This window comes from Anolis carolinensis, chromosome 5 (genome assembly GCF_035594765.1).
Source record: "Anolis carolinensis isolate JA03-04 chromosome 5, rAnoCar3.1.pri, whole genome shotgun sequence".
Classification (NCBI taxonomy): Eukaryota; Metazoa; Chordata; class Lepidosauria; order Squamata; family Dactyloidae; genus Anolis; species Anolis carolinensis.
This window is the reverse complement of record NC_085845.1, coordinates 46,874,576-46,890,385: the sequence shown is the minus strand read 5'-3', so window position 1 is coordinate 46,890,385 and position 15,810 is coordinate 46,874,576. Positions and strand designations below refer to the sequence as shown.

Sequence of the window (15,810 nt, the reverse complement as noted above, 5' to 3'; positions counted from 1 at the left end):
CTTTATGGTAAACAAAGAGGAAAGAGAAGGCAAATGGGTACAGATTAGATATTGGAATAAAAAGGTGTATGGTAAAGCAGACAAGAAATCTGCAAACATACAAACCAGTACTTATTTAACATATGCATGCAAAGTTTGCCAACTTTAACAGGATAGAAAGAATGACATTTTATAGGGAAATTGTAAGATATAACCAAGGAGAGAAACTTCCCCATTCCTTCGTTATTAGAAATTTCTTAAGACAAAAGGAGGAATGGGTGGGGAGGGAAGGTAAGGCTTTTGTGACATCACCAGTTGTTGCACCAATCGCCAGCTCTTCTACTCAGAACCACTCAACCAGACAAAGAGCTCTGATATGTTGGTAGAGGTTGGTATAATGTAGACAGACATCACAAAAAATAAAATTAGTTTTCCTGCAGTCATATAGTTTGCGGTATGACGAGAAGCAAGGCTCTGTATTCAGAAATGGATGGAAAAGACTAGAAGGGAAGGAAGCCAAAACCAAGGATGTCAAAGAGAGTGGTGATTTGGGCTAAAAAGAAAAGGTAGGGCTAGCAATAGCCAATCCACTCAGCAACAGTCTACATTTATTTTAATATACTGGTACCTGCTTTCATGGTGCCTTTCCATTATATTCCCAGGCTGTTTGTAAAACAACTGAAATATAGATTCAAAATATATAATGAAATAGATGCTGTCATAAGAAGCTGCATAAACACAAGAGGATTAAAATTGTAAAGCTTTCAGAAGGGGAAAAAGTAAAACATGTTTTGGCTGAGCCAGAAAAGCTGGCATCAGGTGAACCTCTAAGGACATAGCATTCCCCAACACAGGCATCACCACTAAGAAGGCCCTTTGTCTTGTAATGAGCCATCTCATTTCAAATTATCGAATTTTATTTATCATTAATTTATCATGTCAGAAGCGAATTGGGTACTTAAAAACACAAACAAAATTAAAAAAACTTGGCATTATGCTAAATGTCCTTTGACCAGAAGCTGACCTCTGGTGTTGCTGTGAGAAGGTCCTCCATTGTGTATGTGGCAGGGTTCAGGCTGCATTGTAGTAGGTGGTCTGTGGTTTGCTTTTCTCCGCATTCGCATGTCGTGGACTCCACTTTGTGGCCCCATTTCTTAAGATTGGCCCTTCATCTCATGGTGCCAGAACACAGCCTGTTCAGCACCTTCCAGGTTGCCCAATCTTCTGTGTGCCCAGGAGGGAGTCTCTCATCTAGTATCAGCCACTGATTGAGGTTCCGGTTTTCGCTGGACATAGAGAAGCCTCCTTGCAGGATCGTAACACATCTGGGTGTCCCCTGGACAATGTCTTTGTAGATGGCTGGTTTTCTCACACCAGAAGTGACTTGGAGCATTCAACCAAATTATTGAGATAATCTGCAGGAAGACTTATATGTATAGGACTCATGGCTTATCAAGTATGACTACATTGTCAATATTGGGTTGGACCTTTGGCTAATGCAGAATATGTTTTCACTAATTCAACTTTATTTAGGAATGAACAATTTAGCAACTCCTTTCAGTAGCAGAAAAAACCCAAAAATTATACCATTAAGTGCCTGTGAAAAGTAAAAATGGGTTGTAACCTGTCTCCCATATATTTCTACATTTCTCCCTCAACTTCTCTATTCATAATTAATACCTCTCTTTATCTTGTTCCTTTTGACGATCTTTGTTCTTCGCAAGTTAAATTATTTACTACCGCCTCTTCTTTTCATTTAAGATCTCTTTATCTTGTGTGCTGCGTTCCTTTATTCTGAAATCTCTGCTGTCAAAATGCATAATCAGATGACATCTGCTACCATGCAACTTAAAAATCCCAGTGCATTTGTGAAAATCATTTAACTGTGTATTTATTTGATGGTAAGGTATGTCATGCGGATACAGAGCTGAGATACTTCAGAGAGGGATGAATTAAAAGGTCACGGTCTTGAAACCATCACTGCAAGAAACCTTTATGCATCTCCCCCTTTCATCCACAATGGACTTCCCCCACCAACTAGCAAAAATACCTCTGAGTATTCCTTGCCTAAGAAGACCTTATGAAATTCAGGGGGTCACCAAAAGTCGAAACGGCTTGCAGGCACATTCATACACATAGATGTGTTCAGATGAACTTACAGATCAAGGACTCTTCGAACACAAGATTCAAACAGTCCCTGATCTCTGTAGGCATATTCACCTTCATGAGGTATACCACAAATAGGGAATCTGTGATTTCTACATACAAGTGGGAAGCAATTCCCATCAGACTTAGCCAGAATTACTAATAATGAGGTCTGATGGAAGTGATGATCTGAGATCTTCAACCAAACTATACAGTATATTCTCCAACCTTACTTTGTATAATCCTTAATGCCCAAAGTGCATAAAGTTCATCCTTAATGCCCAAAGTGCATAAAGATAACATGGGCACATATGCTGCTCAGCTGGATATGTGCCCATATGCCTTTCCCACATTAATCCTGTGTGTTCTAGGCATGTACATACTTCAACTGAAGAGAGAATCCCCAATCAATCAACTTAATGGATTACAATAAAAACAAAAACAGAAGTACAGCTACAAGAGCCAGGATGTGATTATTATTTATATGTCTTTGTCTATGAGTCTGTAAGATAAAGGTAAAGGTTTCCCCTTGATATTAAGTCTAGTTGTGTCTGACTCTGAGGGGTGGTGCTCACCTCCATTTCTAAACCTAAGAGCTGGCTTTGTCTGTAGACGCCTCCAAGTTCATGCAGCTGGCATGATTGCATGGAACGCCGTTATCTTCCCACCAAAGTTATACCTATTGATCTACTCACATTTGCATGTTTTTGAATTGCTAGGTTGGCAGAAGCTGGGCCTAACAGCAGGAGCTCACCCCACTCCCCAGATTCGAACCGCTGACCTTTCGGTCAGCAAGTTCAGCAGCTCAGCGTTTAACCCGCTGTGCCACCACAGGCTGTGTCATGGCATAGTTGCAATAAAATCATCTATTAAATTGCTATTTACGTGTTTCCCAACACAAGGAGAGTCTGTACAAAAATAATAATGCATTTATTACACATCAATCATAAAATCACAGAGCTTGAAGAGACCACAAATGGCATCCAACCCAAACCCCTGCATTCAGGAATACACACTTAAAGCAGTCCCAACAAATGGCCATTCAGTGTCTGGCTAAAAATATCCAGAACAGGAACTCCACCAACACTCCAAAGAAACATATTCCACTGATGAACAACTTTTACCATTAGAACGTTTTTCTTAATGTTTAGGTGGTATCTCTTTTCCTATTGTTTAGATATTGCAATGTTTTACACAGTTTCATAGGCAAAGATACAACAGTTTGTGACTCAAAGGGAATTTGCCAGTCAGGGTGTTGGTGACTTTTGTGCCAGTGAATCTGGATTTTAGTTTGAACTTTAAAGGAGCTATCAAATGTGCTGCTCTCTGCCCACCAAATAGTTTCAGTACCTAGAAAAGCTCCCTTAAGTTCAGAGCAGATACGATTTCCTGCTGACAGGGAAACCATCAACTATCTTGTAGCTTGCAGTAAAAAAAATGAAATAAGGAAAACATGATGGGTGAGGAAGAGAGGGCACTGCAATGGATGACAATGATGAAAAAATTAAGTCAAAAGCTTCTAGGAAAAGATGGGTTTTGAGGAAGGATCTGAAGGAAGAGAGAGAAGTAGTGCTTTGTACATTTTCCATATTCCAGGAGGGAGTATTTTATGATATGTTTTATTAGCAGAGATTTATTTAACATTGAAATAAGCCCACTGACTTTCTGTAAAGTACAGAAGGGGATCATATATATTTTCCTAAGTCTGGGAAAAATCTCATTCAGCAGAAACTCATACATAATGAAATAGAATAAATCACAAGAGATTAAGTTGTCTTTAGTTTATAATAGGTGTGCCTTTCCCCAGGGGAATGGCAGATGTTGCAGAATCCAGTCAGATCACAATTTTCAAATGGCTTCCTGTAAATGAAGCGTCATACTTGCTACTCAGGGCTTTTTATCAAGTTATTTAATTAGTCATTAAAATTAATGCGGATATTTCTGTCCAAATTTGAATACTCTGTGAGGTATAGTTCAAAACAGCCAAAAAAGTAAGACTAGTAAGGCTCACTAGACAACCTCTCACAAGACATTGGAAATTTTGCTTTGGGAGATTACATCTCTCAGAATTCTGAATCAGCATGGCTCGTGGTGGATACTGGGACTTGTCATCCCAAAGGTCACTGCTGCCACCAATGAAGCAAGATCTTTTTGGTTCTCTCTCTCTTTCTGAACAGCAGGAAATGGATAATCTTTGAGGCTACAAGAGTGAGAACAAACATGGGCATGGTATTGTATTCGTGTAACAAAGAACTGTCAACCTTTGTGGCAGGGGTGGGAATATGTGGCCCTTCAGATGTTGTGCGGTTGTCACTCTCAGTACCCTTGTTATCAAAGCCAATGGTGTGAAAAACTGTTGCAGTCCAACAATATCTGGATCCAGCCCCTGATGTACTAGTATATCATATTAATATATATATAATATTAATATTAATATATATAATATTAGTATATTAAGGGAAACATGGTAGACAATGATGGCTGAAAGCAACGAGGAGCTGAGAAGCCTTATAACCAAGGTAAAAGAAGAAAGTGCAAAAGCTGGGTTGCAGTCAAGAAACATCAAGGAAACCACGATTACGGCAACCGGACTGATTGACAACTGGCAAATAGAGGGAGAAAACATGGAGGCAGTGACAGAATTTGTATTTCTAGGTGCGAAGATTACTGCAGACGCAGACTGCAGCCAGTTAATTAGAAGATGTTTTACTTCTTGAGATGAGAGCAATGACCAATCTTGATAAAATAGTGAAGAGCAGAGACATCACACTGGCAACAAAGGTCCGGATAGTGAAAGCAATTGTATTCCCCGAAGTAACCTATGGATGTGAGAGCTGGACCACAAGGAAGGCTGAACGAAGGAAGATAGACGCTTTTGAACTGTGGTGTTGTAGGAAAATTCTGAGAGTGCTTCGGACTGCAAGAAGATCCAACCAGTCCATCCTCCAGGAAATAATGCCCGGCTGATCACTGGAGGGAAGGGTATTAAGAGGCAAAGATGAAGTACTTTGGCCACATAATGAGAAGACAAGAAAACTTGGAGAAGATAATAATGCTGGGGGAAATGGAAGGGAAGAGGAAGAGGGGTCGCCCAAGGGCAAGATGGATGGATGTTAACTTTGATGTGGCTGGGGTGGCAATGGTCGACAGGGAACTCTGGCGTGGGCTGGTCTATGAGGTCACGAAGAATTGGAAGCGAATGAATGAATAAACAATAACATGGTAGATTATTTCATGAATATGTTGGGAATCAAGCAACTCTCCATATGTTATTGTACTTTAAGTCCCAGCAACTCTCACCAGCATACCTAATAGTGAGGAATTCTGGGCCTTGAAATTTAACAAAATTTGGAAAATTGCATGACACTATTCCATTGCTTGTATATAAAATATGCACGGGTGCGAATTTGAAACTGCATTACATGGTAGGTGCAGATTCATGTACTGTAGTTGAAGTTAAACTGCATTATATGAGCTTACACTGCATTATATGGCACAGGGCCTTAGAATGTACTGCATGCTGATAGGTTGAAATGAGAAGGCGGCTAGAGATCTGAAGCTCACAGTTTGTTGTGGGGAGCAACTCAGAAAAAGATACTATAGGCTTGAAAAGGATTTGGAATTGCATATAAGGAGCTCTGTGAACAACAAGCTTTGCTGCTTTGAGACAACTTCTTTACTAGCCCATATGCTTCAATAAATATTTGATGTTCAGATCATGCCCAATCATTTTACAAGGGCTTTTACAAAGCAGAGAGGAGGAAATATTTGCATCACAGCTGCAACAGAGAGCTTGGAAACAGGGAGACTGCTGGTAGGAGAAGCGATACTTGGAGCTGGAAAAGGCACACAGGATTATAGTAAAGAGTTGTTTTCTCAATTTACGTTGAACTAGACAAGTTGGGGCATAGGTACCCCAACTTGTTCTCGGAATTGATACTGCGGGAGTCTGAAAAGATGAGAAAGTAAAACATGTTATTTTTAAAGTAGCCTCTTGCTCCCCAAGAGCAAGCGTGGGTGGTGAAATTACAGGATCAATAAGCTCTCACGTGGTTCACACACTGAAGAGCCTCTACGTTGAAGCTGTCTAAAGAGGCATTAAAATGGGCATTTCAGAATGTTTACTGGTCATAACTGCCAAAGAATTATGAAAGACGCACTGTTTTCTTTTTCCCTGAGCGAATTCTCAAACCGTGCTAGTTTTGGAAGCTGAACTCTTGTCTCACAGCCTGGTGGGAAGCCAATATATGAAGACAAGACACAGAGCACAATTGTTCTATGTAAGTGACTATTTATTATTTACGAAGTCCAGATTCTTCTTAGAGTAGCAAGGTATGGATTTAAAAACCTAACTGCTAGTCTCAACTAGACTAGCTAATCTCGCCAAATCAGTGAGTTTTGTATAATTGTTGATGTGTAATTCACCAACTGATTCAATAGGTTTAGTGTAGCTGACATTGGGAATTGGATTTAGGGCAGCAGGAATTATATATGTCTCCAGAGTACTGTTGGACTGGCAACTCCAGCCATCTCTAGCCAGCACAGTTAATGATTAGGAATGCTGGAAATTATAGTCTAGTAAAATCTGGAGGCCTAAACACCCTAAAGGCACCATAAAGGTTAAGGTTTCCCCTTGACATTAAGTCTAGTTGTCAACAGGTAATGCACAGATATCTATAACAACATAGAACAACGTATGTGCATATACACTCCTGTATTACTCACAAGAAATGTAACATAGATCTACTTTCTACAACTCTGCGTGAAAGTAACTTACTCTCAGAGAAAAGTAGATCTGTGTTACATTTCTTGTGAGTAATACAAGAGTTAAGTCTAGTTGTGTGATTCTGGGGGATGATCCTCAACTCCATTTCTAAGCCGAAGAGCCAATGTTGTCAGTAGACACCTCCAAGGTCATGTGGACGACATGACTGCATGGGGCACCATTACCTTCCCGCCAGAGCGGTACCTATTGATCTACTCACATTTGCATGTTTTCGAACTGCTAGGTTGGTAGAAACTGGGGAAACGACAGGAGCTCACCCTGCTCCACGGATTCAAACTGCCGACCTTTCCGTCAGCAAGTTCCACAGCTCAGCGGTTTAACCTATATCTCATCTGATTTTGGAAGCTAAATAGGGTCAGCTCTGGTTAGTACTTGGATGAGAGACCACCAATGAATACCAAGTGTAGGCTATATTTCTCCATGGGTACCAGACATAAAGAACCCTGTCCAGGTCTTGCTTGATGAACAAATCTTTTTAAAAGGCGAGTTTCCACTTTTCTTACTGGCTTCCACTTTTCTCATCATCATCCTTTTCTAGTGAGTCATTTTGTCTCATGATGAGTCCAAAGTATGGTAACCTCTGTTTAGTCATTTTGGTTTTTAGTGAGAGTTTGGGTTTCATTAACTTTTGGACCCAAAAATGCAGTAATCACAAATTAAATAGCTAACTGTTTGCTATTCTGGTAGCTCAAATCAGCTGCCTGGGGTTGGATCTACACAGCCATATAATCCGGATTATCAAATCAGATAATCCACATTATCTGCTTTGAACTGGATTATATGAGTCTACACTGCCATATAATCCAATTCAGATAATCTGGATTTTATATGGCAGTGTAGATGGGGCCTAAATTCTCCCTAGCTAGGGCTTGTCATGAAGGCATTCTAATCCAATGTAATAAACCCAAATCCAGTGGAGTAATGCCATTATTAGACCAATCAAAATAACAAAATTGTATCTCTTTGGCTTCTATTTGTATATCAAAATATATTTGTATATCAAAATATATCAATAATTGCCATCCTTAGTTGGCCACACCAGCTTACACAGCTTAAATGGCTGTAGCAAGTTGTGGACTCATTTTGCTGCCCTTCTGACTTGCCAAAAGTTGCTTTGACTTCCACAAGTGCCAGAAATTAAAAACAACCCAGAAGTCCACTTCTGGATTTGAAAAACTGGTAATTTATGGTAGAGAAGAATGGTCAACATAAAAGGTGGAATACCTCCGAGCATTTTGGGGAGGTCAAATGGTATTAAGCTGCACCCATGCTCCATCTACCTATACACGCAATAAAAGTGAAAATATGTATGTGTGTATGTGGCTGGGGTGTCCACTTGCACAGAAAAGCTCCCACTTCCACAAACAGCTATAGCTCCCGCTACTCAGGACACACCAATGGTCCTCCCTCCAATGATATTGCAGGTTATAGAGAGTGCCGTAAACATGCCCAAGAGCCCTGCCAATGTCCCGCACAAACACCATACTGCCCACCACCTAAGTGAAGGCTTTCCTACAGGGACAATCTGGTCCTAGATTTTCTGTTTTTCCTCCAAAGTGGACATCCCAGTGTTTCTTACTCTCTCCATTGGTGTGGAATTTGCATGAACCCGCCCATTGCTTCTCCCATAACCCTTTCCTATTCTTTCCTATGGCACACAGCAAACAGAGGAATTGATCAGCAACTGAACATACTGGCGAGGTTTGGGGAGAATTCACCATGATTTCTAGGAATTGTAGGTACTGGGATGTATAGTTCACTTGCAATCCAAGAGCACACTGAACTCCACCAACAACTGACCTGGAACTAACTTGGCACATAAACCCCCATGACCAACAATAAAAACACTGGAGGTCTTTGGAGGGATTTATAGGAGTTATAGTTCACTTACATCCAGAATGCACTACGAACCCAAACAATGATGCATCTGGACCAAACTTGTCATGCATACCTGATATGCCCAAATTTGAATACTGGTGGCCTTTGAGGGGAATTGGCCTGGACATTTTGGATTTGTAGGTACTGGGATGCATAGTTCACCTGCAATCTAAGAGCACTCTGAACTCCACCGATGATGGACCTGGTCCAAACTTGACACACATACCCAAAATTTGATTACTGGAGGGGTGGGGACTGACCTTCTTTTCTGGGAGTTGTAGTTCACACACAACCAGGGAAACTGACATTCACCAATGATGGACCTGGTCCAAACTTGGCACACATACCTGATATGCAGAAATTTGATTACTAGAGGCGTTTGGGGAGAACTGACCTTCCTTTCTGGGAGTTGTAGTTCACACACAACCTGGGAAACTAACCACCGATGATGGACCTGGACCAAACTTGGCACACATACCTGATATGCAGAAATTTGATTACTGGAAGGGTTTGGAGAGAACTGACCTTCCTTTCTGGGAGTTGCAGTTCACCCACAACCAGGGAAATTGTGACCTCCACCGATGATGGACCTGGACCAAACTTGGCACACACAACCCCCATGACTAACTCCACCTACTGGAGGGGTTTGAGGGGACTTACCGTAGTGGGAGTAGAAGTTTACAGCCAGAGAGCATATTGAACCCCACCGATTATGCATCCAGAGCAAACTTGCCCAACATCACAAACTTTTAAGTACTGGTGGAGTTTCTCGGGGTTAACCCCGAGAAACTCCATCAGTACTTAAAAGTTTGTGATGTTGGGTAAGTTTGCTCTGGATGCATAATCGGTGGGGTTCATGATGTCAGTTGTAGTTAATCCACAACCGGGTCCCCAAGATAGTGGTAAATAAATCCTGCAGTGGGGAATGTCCTCCCTTGATGCCTTGAGCAGGAGCTTATTATTGTGCTTTTAAACCCAGGCTCGAGAGGACCGTTTCCAACGAGAGCCACAGCCTCGCACGCCCCTTCTCCCGTGGCCCAGCCTTCCTCCTCTTCCTCCTCCTCCGAAGACACGTGTCCTAGACCAGGAACTGGAAGCACGGGCTCCTCCCCGGCCACGTCAAGCGCCGCGCGTCAGCCAGGCGGCCGTAAAGCTTGGAAGAGGCGCGCAGCTGATGCTCTCCAGTGGCAGCCTTGCTGCTCACTCTCTCCCTCCACAATTAAACCGGGGCCGTGTGAGGATTTATGGGATTAGATTCCCATTGCAGAGAGACAGTTGCTTGGGGCCGGGGGAGAAAAGCAAGAGAGCATAGCCACGGCCTCTTTCCTTCCTTCCTGTATTACTTTGGACCTTCTGAAAGCAAAGGTGCCACTTCGATAAACAAGCCACTTCTTTTTGGAAGGGTAATAGACCTGAAAGCTTTCGTCCTCTGTGTACTTTGAGCCCTAGGGAAGCAAAGGTGCCACTGTCTCAGCCACTTTGGGGTTCCAAGAGGAGAGACGTCCGTGCGGGTCTATTAGCGGCAAGGCGGTAGAGATGGCGGCTTTCGGGGGGACTTTCCCTGCCGCCGGACCCGACTGGCGGCGGGAGCGGCTTTGGACCCGCCCGGTGGGCGCCGCTTGGCCAAGCCCGGCTGCAGGAGGGTCCCCGGCCCAGCCCTGACCCGCTGCCCGCTTGCTCTCTCCCTGCAGACGCCCGGAGCGCCCCTTCTGCCTGCCCCACAACCTTGGCCGCACCATGGGCATCCTGGACCGCTTGAGGAAGGACTGGTTCATCCTGGGCATCGTCCTGGTCATCACCGTGGCCAAGCTGGAGCCGGCCTTTGGGGTGAAGGCGGGTGAGTCTTGGGGGAAGCACTGCCTTGGTATGGATTTGCGCCTTGCTCTCTCCCACTGCCTTGTTTGCAAACAACTTGGGGTGCTGTGAGTTTTCCGGGCTGTGTGGCCATGATCCAGAAGCATTCTCTCCTGACGTTTCGCCCACACCTATATGGCAGGCATCCTCAGAGGTTGTGAGGTCTGCTGGAAACAATGCAATTGGGGTTTATATATCTGGCATGTTCAAGGTGGGTGAAAGAACTCTTGTCTGCCTGAGGCAAGTGTGAATGTTCCACTCGGCCACCTCGATTAGCATCGAATAGCCTTTCAGTTTCAAGGTCTGGCTGCTTACTGCCTGGGGAAATCCTTTCTTGGGAGGTGTGTGGGAGGAATTCTAAACTTGACTCAATCAGGGCCAGCTAACACCTCCCAACAAAGGATTCCCCCCAGGCAGGGAGCAGCCAGACCTTGAAACTGCAAGGCTTTTCAATGCTAATCGAGGTGGCCAATTGAAACATTCACACAGTAAATAAAGAGAAACACTCAGAAAACAGGGGAATTCCAGACAGAAAACAATCAGGACCAACTAACACCTTCTAAACGTCAGCAGCCAGTCCTTGAAGCTGCAAGGCCATTAAATACGAATCAAGGTGGCCAATTGCTACATAAACACTTGCCTCAAATAGACAAGGGTTCTTTCTCCCATCCTGGACCTTCCACAGATATATAAACCCCACTTGACTAGTTTTCCAACATACCTCACAACCTCTGAAAATGCCTGCCATAGATGTGAGCGAAACGTCAGGAGAGAATGCTTTTGAAACATGGCCATACAGCCCAGAAAACTCACAGCAACCCAAAGCAAAAAGAACTTCCCTCCATGCGGAAGTCCTTTCGGCAGCATGCAACGTGTCAATAATCATGCAAGGCACTTGAAGGTTGGGAAACTCAGCTGAGAACTTGAGTATGGCTATCTGGGATGAGAGATCTCTTAAAACAATAGTCTGATGCTATATAATTGGAAATAGCAGGATTCTTTATATGCCTCCACAGGCCTGGCTTTGCAAGAAGCCCCCACTTGCCTGTTGAAGAGACTTTTTGTGTGTGAGGGAGTGCATCTACACTGCAGAATTCATACAGTGGGTTGCTGTGAGTTTTCCAGGCTGTATGGCCATGTTCCAGAAGCATTCCTTCCTGACATTTCGCCTGCATCTGTGGCAGGCATCCTCAGAGGTTGTGAGGTCTGTTGGAAACTATGCACGCAGAGTTTATATATCTGTGGAATGTTCTGGGTGGGAGAAAGAACCCTTGTCTCTTTGAGGCAGGTGTGAATGTTTCAGTTGGCCACCTTGATTAGCATTGAAAAGCCTTTCAGCTTCATGGCCTGGCTTCTTCCTGCCTGGGGGAGTCCTTTGTTGAGAGGTGTTAGCTGGCCTTGATTGATTCATTTTTAGAATTCTTCTGTTTTCTGAGTGTTGTTCTTTATTCCTGTCCTGATTTTAGGGTTTTTTAAAAAAATACTGGTAGCCAGATTTTGTTCGTTTTCATGGTTTCCTCCCTTCTGTTGAAATTGTATAGCAATTTCATAGCAAGGCTCTGGACAGGTGGAGGTGGAAGCTTGGCTTTGGAAAAACACATATGAAAAAGCCACACGGTGCATCTACACCAGGCATGGGCAAACTTTGGCCCTCTGGATATTTTGAACTCGACTCCCACAATTTTCATGGTTTCCTACTTTCTGTTGAAATTGTCCACGTGTTTGTGGATTTCAATGGCTTCTCTGTGTAGTCTGACATGGTAGTTGTTGGAGTGGTCCAGCATTTCTGTGTTCTCAAATAATATGCAGTGTCCACGTTGGATCATCAAGTGCTCTGCTATGGCTGACTTCTCTGGTTGGATTAGTCTGCAGTGCCTTGATTTGTGTTTGGACAATGCTGCGTTTGGTGGTCCCTATGTAAACTTGTCCACAGCTGCATGGTATTTGCACTCTTATCAGAGTGTGTTTACACTATAGAATGAATGCAGTTTGACGCCACTTGAATTGTCATTGCTCGTGCTGTGGAATCCTAGGAGTTGGAGTTTGGCGAGGCTTCTCTTTGGCAGAGGAGGCTCAAGACCTAGTGAAACTACATGATTCTATACCCCTGAGCCGTGGCAGTTCAGGTGGTGCCCACTCCAGCTGCATTTATTCAACAGTGTAGCTGTACTCTCATTGTAACACAGATCAATGAATGCAAACCCCAGAGTTTGGAAAGAAGGATAGTGTGTCCACAACTCTCATCCCAACATTGCTTTGAATTTTGTTGCTTTTTCATGTAACAAAAGTAGAAACTTAAAAATGTTGCATGTCCCATAAACTCTTTTCCAGACTTACACTTGGGAGCACATCCTTTCTAAACTTTGTTTCATGTTAACAAACTTTGGGCTAGATCCAATTGTAGTGCTACCTACCTAGAGCACACCTCTGGTAGAGAAGGCTAAAGATCTTGTAAAACTACATCTCCAAGGATTCCATAATAATAATAATAATAATAATAATAATAATAATAATAATAATAATAACAACAACAACAAAAACAATAGTAATAATACCTGTCATAAGATATACTGCTGGCATCATAAACTGGACACAGATGGAACTGGACAATTTGGACAGAAAAACAAGAAATCTCATGACCATTCATCATTCCCTGCACCCTCGCAGTGATGTTGACCGGCTATATCTGCCTAGAAGATCAGGGGGCGGAGGACTCTTACAAGTAAAACAAGCAGTCAAAGAAGAAGAACATGCCCTGGCAGAATCTGTAAAGCAAAGTGAAGAACCTGCTTTGATTGAAGTCAAAAATCAGAAACTCCTCAAAGCACAGCAGACAAAAAACCAGTACAAGAAAGCCACACTACAAACTAGAGCTGACAGCTGGCACAACAAAACATTGCATGGGAAGTTCCTTGACAAAACTGAAGGAAAAGGTGATAAGGAGAATACTTGGCTCTGGCTCATGAATGGGACCCTGAAGAAGGAGACAGAAGGCCTGATCCTTGCAGCCCAGAAGCAAGCCATCAGAACAAATGCAATTAAGGCCAAGATCGAAAAATCAGCTGTTGACCCAAAATGCAGACTGTGCAAGGAAACTGACGAAACCATTGATCATATCCTCAGCTGCTGTAAGAAAATTGCACAGACAGACTACAAACAGAGGCACAACTATGTGGCCCAAATGATTCATTGGAACTTATGCCTCAAGTACCACCTCCCAGCAGCAAAGAACTGGTGGGATCACAAACCTGCAAAAGTATTGGAAAATGAGCATGCAAAGATACTGTGGGACTTCCGAATCCAGACTGACAAAGTTCTGGAACACAACACACCAGACATCACAGTTGTGGAAAAGAAAAAGGTTTGGATCATTGATGTCGCCATCCCAGGTGACAGTCGCATTGACGAAAAACAACAGGAAAAACTCAGCCGCTATCAGGACATCAAGATTGAACTTCAAAGACTCTGGCAGAAACCAGTGCAGGTGATCCCGGTGGTGATGGGCACATTGGGTGCCGTGCCAAAAGATCTTGTTTGGAAACAATAGACATTGACAAAATTACGATCTGCCAGCTGCAAAAGGCCACCCTGCTGGGATCTGCGCGCATCATCCGAAAATACATCACACAGTCCTAGACACTTGGGAAGTGTTCGACTTGTGATTTTGTGATATGAAATCCAGCATATCTATCTTGTTTGCTGTGTCATAATAAAATAACAATAATAGTAATAATAATAATACACTTTATTTATACTCCGCTTTATCTCCCCGGAGGGACTCAGAGCGGATTACAGTAGACATATAGTCGTCTGGAGGCACTGCTCAACTTCCAGACATGGGGAGGTGCTCTTGTTCCATTTTCCATCCTGAGGAGCCTGCTGTCCGTAGACATCTCCGATCTTTTTGCCGGCTTAACTTCATGTCTGCAGGGGTCACCTGTTTACCTTTCTACCAAAGCGGTAACTATTTATCTACTCGCATTGCATGCTTTCGAACTGCTAGGTTGGCAGAAGCTAGGGCTGACAGTCGGGAGCTCACCCTGACTCACGGCTTCGAACTGCTAACCCTGCAGCTTTTCCTGCAGCTAGCGTACTGCGACGCATAGCATTGTGCCATGGCAGTCAAAGTGGTCCCAAACTGCATCAAGTCCCTCAACTTGTTAATTGTTACCACAAGTTCATGCCAGTGTAGAAACAACTCTAGTGAATTATCTTTGAAAGTATGTCTTCCTCTGCCTCATTCATTCCTATTCTAATCATTGGTATAACATGCTGCTCTACGGTACTTCTTTTTTCTCCACAAACCCAGTACTGATTTAAAGGGGAATTTAAACAAATAACTTGTTAACTCTGAGTGTATTAACGTGACTTCCTTATGCCCAAATAATTTATCTGTTTCACCTGGAAAAATTACTAGTGTTTAATCTTGAATAATTACTTCTTTTCTTTGAGAGAGAACTGCTAGGAACGTATGAATTATGTATATACATTTCCCTTAGTGTTTCAGCAAGCTAGCACAGCATTTGTGTTAGTCTTAAGAACCATTGGCCCTTTTAAGAGGAATGCATCCCTTTAATGCATACTAAAATTGTCACAGTTTAAAACTCACAGGCTGCATATAAAATAAGTAGTGAGGTTTACACTCTTAAAGAAATAAAACAGTATTAACTCTCAATGAACTGACTAGTGAAGAAGTTAGTAGAATTAAGTACAATACACATGCATAGGATCAGATTATATTGTGCACTTAATTGAGAAAACCTGGCATTAGCACTCATCAGTAAATATAAGGATAAGGATGATGTATCCATTGTATCTTCAAGTTAATATTTGCTGTTTTCATTTTTCAACCTAAAGACATACAGATAGTCATGCGTTTATGGGTTTGAATATTAACTTTGGTATTTGAGTACAGTACTTCAGTACTTTTTTTTGTTTGTATTGGATGTAAAATTAAATATTTACTTGCAAATATGTCAGGGGCACCTTTATCCTTATGTTAATTTACCCATCCTGTTGCCATATTTTCTCAATCAAGTGTATAGCCTTGTTCTATTAATAAATATTTGGAATTAAATCCTACTAACTTCCTCATAAATTGGTGTGTTTAGGATTGCTGCTGTTCTGTTTTGAGAATGGCATAAAACAAAACAAAAAGCTTTGAAATT

At 42.5% G+C, this 15,810-nt stretch overlaps 1 protein-coding gene across 4 annotated transcripts in view; it reads left to right on the top strand.

The window, feature by feature from the left end:
• Positions 1-372: 372 nt before the first annotated feature.
• The window catches only part of slc10a7 (solute carrier family 10 member 7), a 183,403-nt gene continuing 167,965 nt past the window's right edge, over positions 373-15,810 (top strand). Inside the window, exons 1-2 of one of the 4 annotated variants that reach the window (XR_010006281.1) lie at positions 373-545; positions 10,480-10,625. Coding sequence is in view for 3 of the 4 variants with exons in the window: in XM_062980930.1 (XP_062837000.1) it covers positions 508-545; positions 10,480-10,625 (184 nt within the window). In the remaining variant the exon portion in view is untranslated. Of the gene's footprint in view, positions 546-9,933; positions 10,192-10,479; positions 10,626-15,810 lie in introns of those variants that run through there. The other 3 variants (XM_062980930.1, XM_062980929.1, XM_016994091.2) reach the window with 3 other exon arrangements.